This window comes from Balaenoptera musculus, chromosome 14, assembly GCF_009873245.2.
Source record: "Balaenoptera musculus isolate JJ_BM4_2016_0621 chromosome 14, mBalMus1.pri.v3, whole genome shotgun sequence".
Classification (NCBI taxonomy): domain Eukaryota; kingdom Metazoa; phylum Chordata; class Mammalia; order Artiodactyla; family Balaenopteridae; genus Balaenoptera; species Balaenoptera musculus.
Window position 1 is genome coordinate 25,457,585 of NC_045798.1, and position 19,977 is coordinate 25,477,561.

At 52.2% G+C, this 19,977-nt stretch overlaps 1 protein-coding gene and 1 gene segment (V, D, J or C); both read left to right on the top strand.

The window, feature by feature from the left end:
• The first annotated feature begins 627 nt into the window (after positions 1–627).
• On the top strand, positions 628–4,865 carry LOC118880078. The segment is given in 3 exon segments: positions 628–697; positions 844–1,164; positions 4,777–4,865. Coding segments are annotated over 3 exon segments (456 nt in total).
• Positions 4,866–6,135: 1,270 nt separating this feature from the next.
• On the top strand, positions 6,136–19,491 carry LOC118880185 (immunoglobulin lambda-1 light chain-like). The gene is given in 6 exon segments (XM_036823686.1): positions 6,136–6,181; positions 6,573–6,649; positions 6,651–6,861; positions 10,610–10,621; positions 17,534–17,575; positions 19,038–19,491. Coding segments are annotated over 6 exon segments (708 nt in total). The 3' UTR covers positions 19,358–19,491.
• Positions 19,492–19,977: the final 486 nt, after the last annotated feature.

Genomic DNA, 19,977 nt, shown 5'->3' on the forward strand with positions numbered 1-19,977 from the left:
ATTGTCAAGTCCAAGAATTCTTGCCTAGGTCTAGATAAGGCAGACATTTTTCCTTTTTTTTTTAAACATAAAATGAAAAAGAATATATATGTTGATTTGAATCACTTTGCTGTGCACCTAAAACTAAAACAACATTGTAAATCAACTATACTTCGAAAAATAAAAAAACAAAAACTTTAAAGAAATATAATAAAAATTCTGCCAGAGGTACATGACCAGTGTCTCTGTGTCTGCTGCTGGAATTCTGGGCTCTCGCAGCAGCATGACCGTGGTCCCCGCAGTGCCAGCTTCCGGCACTGTCCAGCCCACCACACGATAACCTCATCCCCAGAGAGGACGCCTGTGTGTCCCCAAGGCCCAGAGGGGAGCCCAGGAGCGGACTGAGAGGTGTGCGCACATGCTGGGGCAGGGGCAGCCTTTCTCACTCAGCACCAGAGAGAGTTCTGGGGACCTGGGCTCAGGCCTGGAACTCAGGTCCCAGTTTAACTCCTCCTTGGATCCCAGCTGTTCTCTGCTCAGCAGGGAGCCGGTCACAAGGCCAGAGGTGGCAGGAAGGAGATTTGCATGAGGACAGCCCTTCTGAGGATAAGAGAGGCCCAGAGGCCCCACCCCAGCTGTGAGCTCAGAGGCAGAGCTCAGGGCGTCTCCACCATGGCCTGGAACCCTCTCCTGCTCGCCCTCCTCACTCTCTGCACAGGTGCTGCCCCCAGGCTCAGCCCGAAAAGTGACCAGAGCTCAGTCTGGTCCTGAACTTCAGCTCAGCACAGGAGCTGCTGCAGGGGGCATGAGGCTGCAGGGATGAGACCCTCTTCCTCACCCTCACTCTCCTCTCCTCTCTTGCAGGTTCTGTGGCCTCTTCTGAGCTGACTCAGCCACCTGCGGTGTCCGTGTCCTTGGGACAGACGGCCAGGATCACCTGCCAGGGAGACAGCTTAGGAAGCTATGTTTCCTGGTACCAGCAGAAGCCAGGCCAGGCCCCTGTGCTGGTCATTTGTGGTGGTAGCAACCAGCCCACAGGGATCCCTGACCGATTCTCTGGCTCCAGCTCAGGCAACACAGCCACTCTGACGATCAGCGGGGCCCGGGCCGAGGACGAGGCTGACTATTACTGTGGGTCAGTTGACAGCAGTGATTATCATCACAGTGACACAGGCAGACGGGGAAGTGAGACACAAACCCCCTCCCCGTCTGGCTCATACTCTCCTCCAGCCCCAGGAGGACTGTGGACAAACAGTGACAGGTCTGGCCCGGTTCCCCCAGATCTGAGCTCCCCAGGCTGCCCCTCCTCCCAGCCCTCCAGGCAGGCTCTGCACAGGGGCGTCAGGAGTGGATTATGGGCTGGCAGGGCCAGGCTGTCCTACTGCTGTCAGGCCAGGTTGGGAACTTCGGACAGAGGCCCTTATGGAAGGACAGACAGAGGGACACATCCCTCCAGTGATAGTTTTCCCCACATTTCCATATCGTGGTCACTGGGCCCCTCTTGGCCCAACTGTCTAGGATTTGACTACAGAATGTCCCATCCCATCTGATGCTGAAGCCCCAGGCTCCCATGGCAGCTGGGATTCTGAATGGAACACACCAGAGCAGTGGGCATTCTGGCATCTACCTCCTTCTCTCTTCCGGCCTCGTCTACTCATCCACAGCTGCTGGGAGCCTGTGACAACTCACAGCGGTGCCCTCACTGGGAAATGCTGTTGGTGCAGAAAACTGCTCCCCACCCCGGTTTATCCCACTGGTCAGAGAGGGTCAGGTGAATGATGCCTGAGGCCACCATCTCCAGGCTCTGACTCAGTTTAGGATGACCCGAACGGGCCAGCTTTAACTTTCCTGCAGAACCCTGAGTCCTCATTTGTGTGACCAAATCCTGGGTCCCCTCCCCTCTGCCCAGTCTCCCTTCCTCATCTCCTTCCAGATTTCCAGGACGTGCACTTAACATCTCAGAGTCGGCTTCCAGGGAACCCGATCTAAGTTGGCCAGCTGTTCCCAGCATGCTCATCAGGGACCCGAGGAGGTTATATATACCCCCAATTCTCTGTTTCCCACCTAAATCCACAATGTGCTCTTCAAAATCCCCAGTTAGATCTGGTTGTCCTTGAATTTTTATAAAAAGTGCATTGGAGACCAATAAGCTACGGTGAGAATGTTTGTGAAAGAAACTGGCAAAAAACGATTTCTCTATCCAAAGAGATGACTGAAAACTGTCACCACTATCATGCTGTCCTATGAGTAGGTGTTGTAAGTGATGGGGACCACCGAGAACATCTGTTCTGTTTCAAAGTAGGGCCCCAATTTCACAGTAGACACCCCCATTATACCAAAGCCTTAGTCTTCATCTGAAACAGGATCCGGGGAGGAGCTGGGTTGATTTTTGCACAGCTATTGACCCATCAGTTGGCTGGATATGTTTCTCCTTCTTGTAAAGAAATAAAACCTTGACATCCTACAATGCATGGCTTTCCTCACAAAAAAAGCCAGTGTCCAAACTCGCAGACATACAATGAGGAAATTTCTGGGTGACCTTGGAAAACAGTGAATTTACACCCAAAGACCATTTCCCTGGAGAATGCTTAAACAAACATGTGACAACCTGAACAATGGCACATAGATCTCCTGCTTCACACAGAATTCTAGATTCTCCAGGGGAAAGGTCCACATTAGAAATATTAAAATGTCACCTGTGGATTTTTTTTTTAAAGAAAAGCCAAAAGTTTCCTCCAAGTGCACTCCTGTCTTGCATGAGGGCGGATGTCTAATTTGGAGGATGGAAACCACATGGGAAAAAATTACATTCAAAAAGTATTGACAATTACAGATTATTAAATGTACAATTAACTTGTCACACTCATGGACCATGAATCAGCAACAGATGATATTTTATGCACTGAATCCCTAAGACCTAAGCAGTAATTCCAGGATTCCTCCAGAGGAGAGATCATGAAAAGGCTGCTCTGGTTGCTTTGAGTCTGGAGTGTGTTGTCCTTGGGCTTTCTGTTCAGCCCCACGGGGAGCAGGGCATTGTCGGCCTCCCAGGTGTCAGACGGCCCCAGGGGAGGTGCAGCAGCGCCCCCAGAGGCAGTGGGGAGAACTGACAGGAAGAATCTACAATTCAGGCTGAGAATTTCCCATAGCCCCCTCCTGGCCCAGTCTGGTTCTAGAACACTCAGAAGAGGCTATTATTTAGGGATTAAGACATCTCTCTTCTCTCTAGCCCCCAAGTGACCTTGGCATTGTCATTCCCTCTCTCAGCCCCTGCCTTTCCCTGTCAAGTGAGCTCCTCGAGTCCTGGGCTCCCAGTCACAGCAGCAAATCTGCAGACATTTATGGAAGGCAGTGACCGGTCAGCCACACAGGACAGTAGACAGGGCTCAGGACCAGAGGCACATGCAGCAGCTAAAGCCCCAGCACGGCTGCATGGTGGATATTTGGCAGGGGAGAGCCCTCTTCAGCCCTCAGGTAAAGTAGGGAAGGCCAAGGGGGTGGTCTCAACCCACCTGTGTCAATCCTGTTCCTGCTCCCCGGGCTCCATCCTGTGTTAAGCAGCTGCAAAGACCCAGATTTATTACGTGTGAATCCCCTTTGCCCCACCTGATACATGTCGTTCCTGCCCCTCAAATTCTTAGCTCAGAGAACATATTACACTGGCCCTGAGCTGGGTTTACATCCCATATCCCTCAAGTTTGCCCTGTCCTTTCAGATCCTCCAACACAGCCAACTCCTCCCCACTGGCCAAGACTCAGCCCTTCCCACACTCACCTCTTACTACTTGGTTCTCCCCGGTCCTGAGGGCAGCTCCAGAGTTACCCCTTTGGGGAGGCCCCCAACCTCTGATTACAGAGCAGCCTGCCTGTTATTGTCTGTCTCTTCTCTGGATTAATTATCCCCACAGCACACACCATGATGGGGTTCTTTCCCCATCACTAGTTTCGTTAACTGATGCATTTGTGCTCAGACTTTCCCTGCTTGGTCGGAATACATATTTGTTTTAATTTCAGGACTCACTGATGAAAAGCAGAGGCATGAACAGGCGGGACCTATTGTAGTCTCACCAAGATAAGTCTGAGGGAAGACTTCTCTTGTTCTCTGGGTGATCACAGATTCCACGTGGGACCCAAGATCTTGCCAGCATCCAGGTCCCTTGTCCCTATATGTTGGCCTTGCTTTCATTCTTGTGGATGACAGACCTCAGGATGGCTGCTGCAGCTCCAGCTATCACACCATGTTCAAGAGGAAAGGATCTGCATCAATTCCTGCTATTTCTATCCTTTATAAGAGCAAGAGTTCCCCGAGATAAACTCCAGCCAACTGACCCTTACATCCCATAGAACAGCGCTGGGCCACCTGGTCAAACCTGACAGCCAGAGACCTTGAAGAAGCAAGTGTTTGGCTTTTAAATAAACACTGCAGGCAATGTGTAGGTGACGGTGGTGGAGATTCTCTGCCAGGTGTGCAAAGCCACTGTGTCCCCTGCACTGCCCCACACACAGGATGGAAACACCCTTCAAGCAGGGACTGTGTCCTGTTCATGCTGAATTCCCTGGAGGGAATGTGCCAGCCCAAAGTGGGTCTGAATGAACATTTTCCGGTAGGTGTGGTCCTAACCGTGCCTTTGGAGCTGTAGCCACCACCCCGCATCAGGCCCATACCCACAGCTGGCACCAATAAGAGCCACCCCCTGAGGGTGGTGTCACCAACTGCCCATCTCACCTGCGTGACCTCCCACCACCCCACATATAGGAGCAGGGATGCCTCCGTGAGCCCAGCCCCCTCCTCTTCCAGATGAGCCCGTTCATATCTTCACGGGTAATCTCAGCCCCTCGTGCCAGGACATGAGGCAGACAGAGCTACGGACGGGGAGTAATTCCTGATTGGGGTCACCATCCCTGGATCAGGGAATCACCACCTGAGCGGTGCGCTCTGAATCTACACCTAGAACTGAGTCTCCGCCTCCAGTGTGGAGCGGCCACCAGGGGGCAGCAGAGGTAGCCCGGCAGAGCCACCTGGAGGAGTGGTGTCCTGGGCGTCAGGGCTGCAGTGCCGGGGAAGGAGTAACCAGGACCTCACACCTGAGGACAAGTGTCCTTCTGTTTCTACAGTGTCACCTTCACTCTCAAGTACATACTTCTGTCTCCGTGTGTCCCAAGTCCTGCTCTTGGAGACGGTGCCTGTTTCCTTGCCCCACACCCACTGCCAGCCCACCTAATACCGCTAAAAAGCCACCGCAGTCCAGAAATGCTCATCCTCCCTGTGACCACACGTTGCCACTCCCCTCCCTGTGCTCAGAGCTCTCGTCCTCCAGACACAGCTGCTCCTACTCCCTGGAAGCTCTCCCACTGCCCCCCCAACCTGTCCCTTCACTTACCCCTCACAGGGAAGGGGGGGAACCAGAAATTTCCACACTTCCTGTTTCCCAGTATCTGACACACAGCAGTCACTCAATCAGCTTTCCATAATTGTGATGTTTATGACGTATATATTTTCCCAGCAACTGAAGGGAAATGGATTAGGATTGACATTCCCTTGCAGAGTTATTAAACCCTGAAGCCCCCTCTCATTCTCTCATAGAGCAAGCATTTCTTTTAGCCCCTTGTCTGTTCCTGCCCCTGAGGCACGATGGGGACACTGAGACACAGCCCCAGGAGCTCACAGCCCAGGGCAGACACAGCACCGCGATGGCCTGGAACACTCCATGTGCTTTGTCAAACCGTGAATTTTATTCAGTCTTGGGCCCAGGAGCTGTGATCCGGGTGAGAATCCTGTACAGTCTAAGCCTCCTAGCGTCACCCATGGAATGGGTTCAGAGAATACAGACACACCTCTGAGCTCTCAGTGGCCAGGCCCGTCCAGGAGTGAGGCCAGGACTCAGACTGGGGTGGAGATGTCACCCCCAGACCATGGGACCAGCAGGTGGAGGAGGACCCCCCGGGCCGAGGTGGGGTCTGCAGGGGCCACCCCTCCCTCTCCGTGTCCCTGGGGGCTGAGCCCTTCTCTGAAACCACAGAGTTCCCCAGGCAGCCCCCCTGGGCTCAGGCTGATTGGCATCCCCAGCAGCTCTCTCTCCAGCAAGGGGATAAGAGAGGCCTGGGAGCAACGCAGCCCAGCCTGGGCCTCGGGGAGCAGACTCGGGGTGCCTCCACCATGGCCTGGACCCCCCTCCTCCTCGGCCTCCTGGCTCACTGCACAGGTGCTGCCCCCAGGGTCCACCCACACCTGGCCCAGGACTCGGGGACAGGCGTGGCCCTGACTCTGAGCTCAGCAGGGCGCTGCCCGTGGGGTCAGGAGACTCCTGGCCCTGCCGCAGGATGGGGAGCTGGAGGGGCTGAAATCTCCCCACTGTGCTCACTGTGTGTGTGAGCCCTGAGGGGCTGCGCCTGCCAGAGAAAGTGAGGGGGGTTCTCATTTGTTCAGAGGCTCCATCCATCAACCAGGCCCATGGGCCACTGGGGCTGAGACTGATGGGAGGGGGCGCCCTCGGGGCCCAGAGAATCTTTGGAGCTTAGTCCAGGCCAAGCAGGTGGGGGTCTCTGGACATGGGTTCTTCACCTCCAGCCCACCTGTCCTTTTCTCTCCTGCAGGCACTGTGTCCTCCTATGAACTGACTCAGTCGCCTTTGGTGTCAGTGTCCCTGGGACAGACGGCCAGGATCACGTGTTGGGGGGAACAACATTGGAAGTAAAAGTGCTTACTGGTGCCAGCAGAAGCTGGGCCAGGCCCCAGTGCTGGTCATCTACCATGATGACGAGAGGCCCTCTGGCATCCCTGACCGGTTCTCAGGATCCAACTCAGGGAACACAGCCAGCCTGACCATCAGCGGGGCCCAGGCCGAGGACAAGGGCAACTATTACTGTGCAGTAGCTGATGGCAGTGGGAGCAGCTGGCAGTGACTCACGGTGACACAGGCAGATGGGGAAGTGAGACCCTAACCTCCCTGCCTGGCTCGGCGCTCACTCCACCCACCTCGCAGCAGCTGGAGGGCAGGCCTGAGGCTCGGGTGTCCTCTGTGCTCTCAGGGCCTCTGTTTATCCTGCTGAGAAATGGCGAGTGGGGATTCGGTCCTGAGTCATGGAGACTGTCGTCAGCACCCTTGAGCCAGAGGGTTCCCATTGCCAGCTGAGTCCTAGGACAGCCGTGTCCCCTCTCCAGGCTCAGCTTCTCCACTGGCTTCTCTCAGGAGTGGGGGGAAGATTCCAGATACAGGAAGGAAAGCTTCTGGCCCCTGGTGGCCGCTGGTGGCCCCTGACTCACGGAGGTCATTCTTGTCACTTGTGATTGTTCGTCCTGCACTGAGACCCAGGGCCTCCCTGCAACACCCTGAGGCAGGCCCTCAACACCATTGCCCACAACCCTCTAAGAACTGGGCTTCCCCACGATGCCTGCTCCCTTGTAACTTGACATCTGAAAATTGTCATCAGAAGATTGTAAAATGTTCACATCACTCCTTTACATATATTCATCGGAGTCTAAAAATCATCATGATTTGATATCCACTGTCCTTAAAATTCTTCTATAACGTCCATCTTTCCTTCTCCTTAGACTTGTTTTCATTCCACATCCCTTACTACATTTGGTCTGCTCATACATTTTCATACCTGAAAATCTCATTCATTATCCTATCATACATCTCTGTCATAATAATGTACATTCATTTAAAATTTTTGAATTTGTTTCAATTCCCGTGATTTTAAGTGCCAAAAGGTTTCTCCCACATTGTTAATTATTAGCAGCAGAGTTTGATCAAAACAACATAAATGCATTGACATTTTCATAAATAACTATTAACTAGTGTTGATTCATGGATCCATCAATTAATATAATTTACCTCTAGAATGAAGTAAGTCCAGCATCAAAGCTGTCCTGGCTTGCGTTTCTATATGAAACACGGAGAAACTTTGGTCCATCAATAGGAGTCTTGTAATACAGTGTCACTGCCTGATATGAACTCCTTCCTAGTTATATGCCAAAAATAGTTCATGGTTGATGGTCAAAAATAGTTTCTCTAAATGATTTATCAGCTGACAGCTCCGTTTCATACTCTCGTAATTTTGTGGAAAGCAAAGGATTGGACACCACCCGACTTCAAGAGGACTCGTGTGGGAGGCAGTTCAATGCACTTCCAGACCCCTCAGGGATGAGGGCTCATTGTCTCATATACTGGGAGAGCCTGCAAGCCGGCTCCATCCCAGAGTCAGCTTTTCGGGGAACCACCCTCAGAGAGGTGTCACCCAGCCACTTGTCATTCATTTTCTCGGAGATAAACACCGAGAAGGCTTGAGCAGAACTTACTAGTTAAATGTATTACTCCTTTACTTAAGAGGCCCCTTGTGTAAGAAGATATAAAGATTAGGGAAAATTTAAATATCTGTCATCTTAGTGCATCTTTGCCAATACGGTATCTTTTGAGAAAAATACTTGCATCTTATCATGTGCTTTGAGTATATGCTTCCTCCAAAACCTGAGGCTGCTGACTTGAATCATTCAATCTATGGTAAAGTCTGACCGAGTGATCTAATTTGCACAGCCAGTCCTCACTGCCAAATGTACTATTCGGACCAAGTTCTGTTAGAAGCCTTCCCACTGTATTTGTCAATACAAGTAAACGTGTTAGTGGGCATTTTGAGGAACGTCATAAATCACTGAAAATTAAAGGATGTGTCTGGTGAGATCAACATTAAAATGATGAAAATGAAAAATAATATTTTGGGAATTCCCTGGAGGTCCAGTGGTTAGGACTCCATGCTTTTACTGACAAGGTCACAGGTTCAATCCCTGGTCGGGGAACTAAGATCCCGTAAGCCCCATGGCACGGCCAAATTAAAAAAAAAAAAAAAAAGATAAATAATATTTAATGCAATATTTTTTAAAATTGAAATTAAAGCCCCCCAAAATCCATATGAGTAAAGCACTGAAACAGTAAGTAAAGTCAGGATCTGACCATGCACTGGTGTGACTCACCTTAAGCAACCCCCAGGCCAGGACAAGCCGGGGCTCCAGGAAGATGAAGAACGGAGTCCAGCCCCTGCACCCCTTCCTCCCCCTCACAGGAACCCCCCACTCCAACCCCCAGGTCTCCCTCCTCCCACTTCTGAGAGCCACATTTTCTGGGCGTTGCTTCCCTTGACAGCTGGTTTCTGCTGCCCCCTACCAGGCCCTCCCCGTCGGGCTGCATCCCTGACGGCTGGACTGGGAGAGTTAGAGGTTAAAGCACGGAAATTTTCCAAAGCCCCCAGTTCCAGGCTGGGCCCTCCCCCATGTCCAAAAAGTCTGGTCCTCCCAGGTCTCCGGCTGGTACTGGTAAGTCCCAGGACACGGTCTTTACACCAAGTAGCTGTGTGTCTTAGGAAAGAAACTCTCCCTCTCTGTGCTTCAGTTTCTTCATCTGTAGAAGGAGCTACCAGGTCGGTGAGTCTGTGACATCTCCAGAAGCAGCAGGATTCTCTCCCCATTTGCTGGAGGAGAGTGCAGGTGGGGGGCTGCACCCCCAGGACTGCCAGAGGAGCCGGGATCTTCAGGGTTCCCCGGGCACCCTTCAGAGGGGACTCAGGAACCACAGAGCCAGATCCTGATTCCAGAAACTTTGTCATATCTCCAGATGGACACTTTGTCCCCCTCTGCCTCAGACCCTCCAGGCCCCAAGAGTAAAACGCTGAAGATGTTAAGAGAAGGACCAGCGCTTAAGTTTTGGGGATGGAGGGGAGTGGGGAGCTGGGGAGACCTGGGCCTGGGAGAGAAGAGTCCACTGTGACTATAGGCAGGGTCTCTGGGGCCTGTGGGATGGAGAATGGGCAGGGGGCTGACCAGCAGGAGGCAGGGGGCGCCCTCTGACACGGGAGCAGGGCAGAAGTGACGGGACATGACACACCCCTCCGCTCCAGGGGAGCCGGGTGGGGGCGGGGCACAGAGGAGCCAGGGACCCTGAGCACGGGGTCTGCTGAGCAGGAGAGCTGGACCCAGACCTCTCTGGCTCAGCCTGAATCCAGCCCTCGGCCATTCTCGGTCCAGGGAGGGTGTGGGGACAGGCCCGGGCGGCCAGAGCTGCAGCTGCACCAGCTGGGAAGGCCCTGCCCATCCCCCGAGGGTCTCCAGGGACCAGCCAGACCCGGATTTCCGACCATGGCCACCACAGGAATATGTGGTCTGTAGCAACAGCAGGTGCAGGGCAGGTTATGGGGAGTAGCTGGGGTCACTGAATTCAGGGACAGCCCCTTCTTCTCCCCAAGACCTGGGGCTGTCCTCGGGGGAACCACAGCTTCTGGGCCCCGGGCAGTGGGTGAGTGTCACACCCACATAGGGGTGCTGTGAGGGAACAGCTTCAGCCTGGACCCTGGCAGGAACCCCACCCCAGGCCCCAAGGTACAAGGAACCCAGGTATGAGGCTGGAGTGGGCCAAGCACCACAATGGGGAGAAGCTGGACTGGATTAGGGCCTCCCAGGGGCTCCCCCATATCCTGCATGATGGCTGGTAGAGCGCCCACACCCCGTTACCATTCAGTGTCTGGCCCATGTTCAAGGCCAGGGATCTGTGTGTGTGTGCTGTGTAGTCCAGCCCTCAGCACCGGGCCCGGCAGCCTGGGGTTCCTCCAAAGCTGCTTTATGAGTTTGGTCAAACTGTGAGGTTTTGATCACCATCATCACCTTCGTTCCCTCCTTCCCCCATCACAACCGTCATTATCAAGAGCTGTGGAGGGTCTGGGATTTGTTCCTGCCCGTAAGCTAAAAAGTGAGCCTGCCACAGTTGCACAGATGCTGGTGGACACAAGATGCTGGGTTGGAGACAAAGGCCAGCTTGTCACTCCCAGCAAGAGAGGCAGCCGGCATATCAGCATCGCCCTGCACTGGTTCTCTGAGCCCCACAGGGTGATGCAAAGGGGACAGGAGACACCTGCACATCCAAGCTGGGGACCCCAAATCTTTTCTGCCGGACAGTAAGCATGTTTTGCTCCAGAGGGAGATGCTATCTCTACCCTCCAGGTCGTTCATTACACAAACATCCTCGAAAAGATGATCCAAAACAAAGGCAATCCGTTCCTTTGCTCGTGAGACGTGCAGAAATACAGAGATCTGTAGACATTGTCTCCCAGGGACCCTTATCTATGTGAAGGAAATGAAGTCCCAGGCTGTGTGCCTGTTAACGCATCCCATGGAACAGGCTGGACTGATTTTCACCAAATGTAGCAGGAAAGTTAAGGAGCATCGGCCTCAAAACACGGGCCAGACACCTCTGAAAGGGCCCTCCCAGGAAAGTCACTTTGGGGTTCATCCCTGGGAGGCCTCTTTCAGATTTGCTGAAACAGAAGATTGGGAGGGCTGCAGAGCTGGACTTGACATAGGTACTAGAGCTCCTGTGGCCAGAGAGCAACTGGAAAGCCAGAGGGTAGGTGCTGGCTGTGACAAGTGGAAACTTTCAACCTGCCACTTGGAGTTCTTCCTATACAGCACCGGGACCTAGAGAGAGGGGCACGCCCTGGAGCTGTGTGAGGGCCAGGCCTCTTGACGGTGTGGCATCAGGAAAGTACGGAATCTGATTGAACATCAATTTCTTCATCTTCAAACAGGGGAGAAAAAAAAAAAAAATCTTAGCTCAGCAGGGAGCCGGCCCGGTTGTCAGCACTGGATAAACAGCATCCCTCTCATCACTGTATCATGTGTTATCTTCCTGGGCTTCAAAACGGACCCCAACCTAAGCAGACACGTGATCACACTGATCCTCACGGCCTTCCTGCCGTAAAGGAACTGCCCCCATTTTACAGATAAGGAAACTGAGATCCAGAGGGAACCTCGGTCTGGATGGTGTCAACATTCATGACTTAACATTTCTCCTTGAACGAGGGGTATAGAATCTCTCCCGCAGGGCCGTTGCCTGGCTGAGAAGCTGAGTGAGGAGTTGACCAAGGACACCAGGCAGGCTTGGCCAAACCAACCAAGGAAGGGCGATCTTGACTAGCCGGAGTGAAGGCTGCAGGGACCAAGCTGGAGGACTGGTCAGAAGAGAAGCCCCAGCCCACTGCACTTAGGCCTCACTGACTCATTCCACGGGCACTCGGCTGCCCTCCCTGGCCCCTCCAGGCCCCAGGGAGGTGCTCCACAGCCCGGGGATGCCGTCGCAGAACAAGGAAGGAGAACAGGGCGGATGTGCCCGAGGCAGGGACCCGGGGGCGGGGCTGGTGGGCGGGCTTTGCTGTGAAGCCCTTGAGCCCTGGATCCTGACCACAGCAGAGCAGTTAGCAAAGGCCCCGCTGGGAGAGGCCCCAGGAGTAACAGCCATGGATTCTGAAGGGGGCCGGGTGCTGGGGGCAGGGACAGAAAAGGCCCAGGCAGAGGACAGGGCCATGCGGGCCAGGATGAGCTGGGACGGCCACTGCCAGTGAGGGGAACTGGGGGCACCTGCCGATCCCCCTCCAGGGAGCCCACACCAGCAGGTTGGCCGAGGCGCGTTTGACCCTGAGGGCACATGAGGACCCCAGGGGTCAGAGCTCTGTCCCCAGGCAGCCCTGGCCTCTAATAGTGCTGGGCCTGGCCATGGGAATCCATGGCCTGCTGCCCCCGATGGCAGCATGGCCCCCCACAAGGAAGCCCCGGCAGGAAGAATCCCATCCAGCCTGCGGAGACTGTGGGACAGGTAAGAGGCCGAGGGAGTTGTGGTACAGGGGGACTGGAGGTCCCTTTGACGGGGCGCAGGGGTGAATGACTATAGAGGAGAGGGGCAAGAAGGGAGAATCATTCGTAAAGAAGGGGCCTGAGCAGACAGTGGCTTTATTTAAAGTGTTGACATTTTGTCTAGTGTGGATTTGTTTGTATTGATTTTTCTTTCTTAATATTGTATTAAAGTATTATTTATCTCAATGACTGGGGTTTTTTGGCATCCCTTAAGTTTTGTGCCCAAGACTGGCGCCTCACTTGCCTCGCCCTGGACCTCTGAGCAGGACAGAAACAGGGCGGCAGGGGCAGGACGTACCCAGAAGGCACTAATCACTTTAGGGGCAGCAGCCCCACAAGGCAGGTCCTGCCGTCATCCCCATCTTACAGACAGGGTTAGAGGTCCAGAAAGGTGAGGTAACCTGCCCAAGTTCACACAGCACATGGGCATGGTCCCAGGACTATAGAAATCCCAGGACTGAACAGGCCAGCATGTCCTGTGTTTTAAGAAAATGGTGCAGGAGAAGGGGCAGTCTACAAGGCGTCCAGAGAAGGAAGCAAAGGTTTGGCTTGGTGTCCCCCAAGGAGGCCAACTCCTCAACTAAGTTCCTGAGAGTTTATTGGGGCCAAGCCTGAAACAAGTGGGATCATGTCCAAGCATTGGGCAGACCCATGGGCCATTTTAGGAGCAGTAAGATGGGAGGGGGGGATGCCCGAGCTGGTCTTACAGATCCAGGGTGCTGACACGTGATGGGGCGCTCCAGGCAGAGGGAATGGTGGGGGATCCGAGGAGGAGAGTGAGGTGGCACAGGCCCGCAGGAAGCTTCCGGAGCCAGGGAGAGTGGGGTGCAGACCGCCGGGGTCTTGTACACCTCATCCTTTATCCTGGTGTCCAGGAGGAGTCACTGAAGGATTTAAGTGGGGAGCTGTCAGAGTCAGGTTCGTGTTTTGAAAAAATGGCTCCAGATCAGAGACCAGTGTGAGGCCAGATTAGAGGATGGAGAAGGGGCAGTGGAAAGTCAATGGGGAGGGGGTGCTGGTCCACGGTGACCAGGTACCAATATCTCCTATGGAATTGGCAAGTGAATTTAAAGTGACATTATCATGATGGGGAGGAACGGGCACAGTCATGAACAGTCTATAAAAGACTAAAATGTACACCCTTTTTAGCAATATGCAGTGAGTCATAAAAGAAAGCGTATTTCTTTAAATTGTGTAATTCCACTTCTAGGAATTCATCCTGAGCAGAGGGTGGGGGGAAACAACCAAAGATGTAACCAAAGGTTTACAAGCAAGAAACTCAACATTATTAATGATGGGAGAAAACTGGAAATAACCTAAATATCCAGCAGAAAGGGTGTGACAAAATACAGCATGGAATATCCATCATAAGGAATCTTACACAAACCTCCAAAATTGTATTTCTGAAATTGGGTTTTTATAGTATGTGTGCATTTTCAAAAGCCTGTCAGAAAATGTAGAAAAATGTCAATGGTGTGTCTCTGGCACTAGGTGGGATTTCACCTAGTTTCAATTTTTACTTTATAATTTTCTGTAGTTATGAAAATGTTCACAAGAAGATATATTTCATTTTTATCTTCTAAAATAATTTTTAATACCAGAGTAATATGTGTTTTAAAAAAAGATTAAGCACAGAAGTATATTAGCCTGCAACTAGCTTTTTCAACAGTCTGTTGAGATTTTCTGTATCAGCCCATATGGATCCCCCATGTTCTCCACACAGCTTTGTTAAGACTTCAAAGTTTGGATGAAGCAGCATGCCTTTAATGATTCCCCTGTTAATGGACATTTAGGTTGTTTCCACTTAAAAATGTAAATTACAAGAGATGCTACATGGAAACCCCCACGTGTGTAGCTGTGTACCCATACTAACTACACTGTGTATCTCCATGGGATAGATGCCTAAAAGTGGGATTGCTGGATCAGAGAGAACAGGCTTTGAAATTTTCATAGGAGATGCCAGTGGTCCTCCCAAAAGTCTATTCCAACTTACTCTCACCACAGTGAATGACAGTGCCTTTCTCTCTCCATTGTTGCCAATAATGTGACAGGGTGGATCTTTTTTTATTTTGCACGTCTGATGAGCAAAAATGAGAACAAAAGTGTTTGTTGTCTGTTTATTTGATCGTTGGTGAAATTTATTTTTCTTTCATATTTTTATTGACTGATTTTATTTTTTCTGTGAATTCACCAGTCATAATTTTGCCTGGTTTATTTTTCGTTCGTTTGGTTGTATTTTCTTAAAGATCTATAAGAAACTCTCCATCTATTTGGGATAGTAACCCCTTATTAAGTATGTACATTGTAAATATTTTTCCCTGATCTGTTTTACACCTTTTGTTTGTGGGGTCTTTCACCATAAAACCTTTTTAATTTTTACATGTCAGATTGGTGGTTTTTCTTTACAGTGTCTGTGATCTGTGGCAAACATAAGGAAGGCATATTCATTTCTATTTTTTTTCTATTTTATTCAGGTACTTTCATTGTTTTGGTGTTTGTTTTTACTTCACCTGGAGTTTATTTTTGTGTAGGTAGGAATATAACCTTATATATTTTCCAAATGGAGAGCCAATCATCAGGTATTTGTTGAATACAAACATAGCTTTTATCCAATAATGAATTATGGATTTATCACATCCTCTCTGTGGTTCTGTTGATCTAATGATCAATTCCCACATCCTTTCTACCCTGTTTTAATTATTGTAGCTTTACAATGTGTTTCGATACCTGGTAGAGAACAACCCCATCGTTATTATTCTCATTCAGGATATTTGTGTCTATTCTCCATCATTATTCTTACTGTTGGACTTTAGAATCGGTTCACTAATTTTCAAAAATTATTCCTTTGATGTTGTGCTTGTAATTTCATGAAGTATATGGATTCATTTAAGGGGAATTGATGTCTTTGCTGTTGTGTCCATTAGTCAAATTGTGTTATATTTTATCCATACAAATCTTGCACATTTTGTGTTAAGTTTATTCCTAGGGCTTTTAATAGAATTTTTATTGAGGTTGTCAGTGTTTCCCAAATTTCATCTCCTCAATAGTTACCTATTGCTCTTGTGTTCAATCATTTTGGTTAACTCTTGTATTAGTTCTAATAGTCCTTCAGCTGATTGTCTTGGGTTTTGTTTTGTTTTGTTTTGTTTTGTTTTTTGAAGTAAACTAGCCCATCATCTGCAAAGAACAATTTTATCTCATTTTTCCTAACACACTCTTTCCCCCACCTCATCTCACTTCATTGGCTCGAATCTGTAGAATATGTTGAATAATAAAAGTAAGAGTGGGAACCCTGACCTTTAAGATGGTTTTACCTTTAAACGTGAAGGTTGCTATAAGTTTCGGGAGACACTCTTTATCAAGTTGAGGATGTTTCCTTAGATAATTAACTTAATAAAAGGCTGGATATTTGCTTTCTTTAATCAGAAATAAGTGTTGAATTTATATTGCTGTTCTGTTAAATTTTGTTTCAAAAATCTTATGTGCACACCTTAAACACAACCATGACCAAATAGTTCCACCGCTGAATTTAAAAAATTCTTGTCCCAATGCAAAGGGTTACCTTCTGACTTAGATAAACTTCATTGGGAGATACAATCAGATTTGGCAAAGCCTGAGGATTCTTGTCATCATAAACTCTTAGGGTGAGGTTTGGGTGTTTTTTCTTTTTCTGAGTATTTTAAAGGTATTTTGTGTTGTAGTAGGATGCCTAGAACACAGAGGGTGATTCAATGAGGGGAAAGCATTCTGGGATGACTCCAGGCCTCTGGCTTGAGGAGAAATCTACTGAAGTGAGAACAATGAGGGGCAGCAAGTTTGCAGGGAACTGTGAGGAGTTTAGATGGGGGATGTTGAGTTTGAGGTGTCTGTAGGGCATTCAAGCAGAGATTCATTCAGGAGGCAGAATGTGCATAAATCTAGAGCCAGAAAGAGAGGTCAAGACTGGAAATAAGGATGCAAGACCACTGGGCAGTTGTCAGAGTGCACAATGTGGGTCAGAGGCAGAGAGAATGGGAAAACACAGGGGACTGGGAAGGGACCTCAGACTTGACCAGGATGGGGACCTTGTTGGCCTTGACCTGAGAAGTTTCAGGGAGAGATGGGGGTGAGAGGAAGAGGGCTCCCCATACCACGTCCCAGCCTGTGAAACAGTGCCTGGCAGACAGGTGCTTGGGGACCATTGTTGGACAGATGGACAAATGATGGATGGATGATGGATACATGGATGGATGGATGGATGGATGGACGAATGATAGATGGATGATGGATGGATAGATGGATGATGGATGGACAAACAAATGGACAGAAAGACAATGATCTGAGAGAGCACAGAAGGCTTCATGAAAGAGGAGGAACTGAACTGTGTCTCAATGTGTGGAGACAACAGGGCAGGGGGTCCCCACATGGGGGCCCCCCCGGGAATGACCTGGTGTCCACAGGCCCAGGGAGGAAGCTACCTGGCTGGACTGTGGGAAATTATGGGGAAGGAACACCCAGAAGCCCTTAAATGAGGCCAGGAGAGGTCGGGCAGGTCCAAGCCAGCTCAGGACTCACTCTGCCACACCACATGGCCACCCGAGGGGACTCGGCACTCAGCAGCACCATAAGCACTGAGGATTCAGTGGTCACAGGACAGCCTCAGAGTGGGGGGGACACACTGGGTGACAAGGTGTGGGTGGCTGCTGCCTCAGACAGGGGGCTGGGCGTGGGGACACCCAGGGGTGCCCCAGCCTCTGGGGGGCTGGCTGCCCAGCCCGAGGACACAGCCCCGCCTGCTGCAGCTCTGAGCCCATCATGCCCAGCAGGTCCCCGCTCCGGCCCGGCCCCCGGGGGACAGGCCCCAGGTGCTGGCCCGGCGGGTTTTGGTCTGAGTCTCATTCACCGTGGTACATCTTCGGCGGCGGGACCCAGCTCACCGTCCTAGGTAAGTGGCTCTCACGTCTTTCCCAGCCTGTCCCACCCTCTGCTGTCTCGGGAAAGTCACTTTTTTCTCTCTGGGGGCTGCTTCCCCTCTGCCCTCCCAGCTTAAGGACCGACCCCCACCTTTCTCCTTGGGGCCTGGGGAGGCAGGTTCGTCTTGGGGTAACCAGCAGGAAGGACCCCAACCGCAGAAGCAGCCACCTCCAGAGTCCAACGGTTGGACATGGCCTGTCCAGGGGCCTGGGCTGGGATTTGGCCCAGGAATGGGGGCTCCTTCCCCTCTTCTAGGGCAGACACTGGCGTAGGGACCAGAGGCTTGTTCTGACAAGGGGCACTAGGGTGGCCTTGGAGACAGTCTCCAAGCCCCAGGGTCTGGGCTGAGGGCCACAAAGGAGGTCGGGGACATGGCTGGAGCTATGACCCAGCCTCCAGGGACACAGAGGAACAGCCCGAGGGAGGCCCACGGAGGGCAGAGAGAGGGGTCCCACTCACTCCGGGCTGAGGCTCTCTGGGCCCCGGCTGGGCTGTGAGGACACAGGGACATGGAGACACAGGTGAATTGGGAAAAGGTGACCAGAGGCTCCCAGGATGGTGGTCAGAACGGAGCGAGTCCTGTAGGGCAGAATTTCTCTGTCCCTGGAGCCCTGACCCCCTGGGGCCCAGGGATCACACCTGTCCAAGGGTCGGCCTCCACCTGCCTCAAAGGTTGCATAAGACTCAGGAGATCACGAACAGGGGCTCAGACCTCACAGCTGCCCCATAAAATCAGAGTCGTCAGAGGTGCTGCATGGGGGCAGCTGTGCCGTCCTCTGGGGGAGCAGCTCCAAGAAGACAGCCAAGGCGAGGGGCCTTGCAGTCAGGGCAGAGGTACAGGGAGATGGGCAGGGCCTCGGAGGAGCCCCCGGGGCTATGGTGAGGCAGACCCAGCCCTCGCCAGAACGGCTGAGGCCAGGCTGGGGCAGAGCCGGTGCCCGACAAGGAGAGGAGGCTCCAGGTCCCGCTGTGCACATGGCTCCGCTTCGGGGCCTCTCCATACACAGTCAGGATCCTGGCAGGTGGGGTGGGGGACCCCGGTTCACAGAGGAGGCATCTGGGCTCCTGAAGGATGAAGCCATGTGGGGGCCTGATGCTGGGCTGAGGGCTCAGGAGGTCGGGGCCAGATTTCAAAGTCAGACTCCAGGGACCAGGAGGAGGGAGGAGAGCTGCCTGGTTACACACAGGGACACTGAGGCTGCAGATGGAATGGGTTGGCCGGGTCACCTGGGAGGGTGACATGGAAGAGTTTCTGAGGATCCCCCGACAGAAGGTGAGCGAACCCAGCCATGGCTGCCTGAACTCGGGGGAGCAAGGGCCCGCCTGCGATCCATGCACTGGACTTTGGGCACCTGTGCCCACTTCTCCTGAGGTCAGGGGCTCCCGCGATGGACGCTGCCCCAGTCACCTCCCGTCTCTCCCCCACTTTGCAGGTCAGCCCAAGTCCGCGCCCTCGGTCACTCTGTTCGCTCCCTCCACTGAGGAGCTCAGCGCCAACAAGGCCACCCTGGTGTGTCTCATCAATGACTTCTACCCGGGCAGCGTGAAGGTGGTCTGGAAGGCAGACGGCACCACCATCACCAGGGGCGTGGAGACCAGCCAGCCCTCGAAACAGAGCAACAGCAAGTACGCGGCCAGCAGCTACCTGGCCCTGACGGCCAGTGAGTGGAAATCTTACAACAGCATCAGCTGCCAGGTCACACACGAGGTGACCACCGTGGAGAAGACAGTGTCACACTCCGAGTGCCCTTAGGTCCTGGTCCCCCCACCCTCAGGGGACTGGAGCCACAGGACCCCTGGAGGGTCTACCCACCCACCCTGCTCCCCCCAGCCCTTCCTCCTGCACCCAATCAACTCTCAATAAAATGTCCTCATTGTCATTCAGAAGTCATGCTCTCTACTCATTTTTCTTTCTGCATTTGGTGTCCTGAACTCAACCATCCTCAGAGGTGAACAAAATCCTCTTATCCTTTCAGAAATCAAGATAGAGGATGGAGTCTTGGGACTCTTGCGAGGGATGGTTTCACTGTCACCCAGGAACCCCCCCCCCTCCCCCCAGAGAACATTCGAGAACAGGGAATTGGGTCACTGCAGGAATGGAAGTCTGTCCACCTTCCCCACCGGCTTCCATGCTTCCTCCTCTGTGTGGGCCATGTCCACATCTGATTGTCCTGGTCACACACTGTTTGGTTGCCAGGGCCCCCGGGACAATACCTCAGCTCCCTTCCCTGGAATCCTCAGCATCACATTCTGGATTGTGTTCCCCCTCGAGAGTCTGTCGGTCCTATATATGATGACCCTCCGATTCCATGTGTCCTTTTGCTCAAAACCCACCCTGGTAATTCCCCATGACCTCATCCTAGAGCGTCCCCC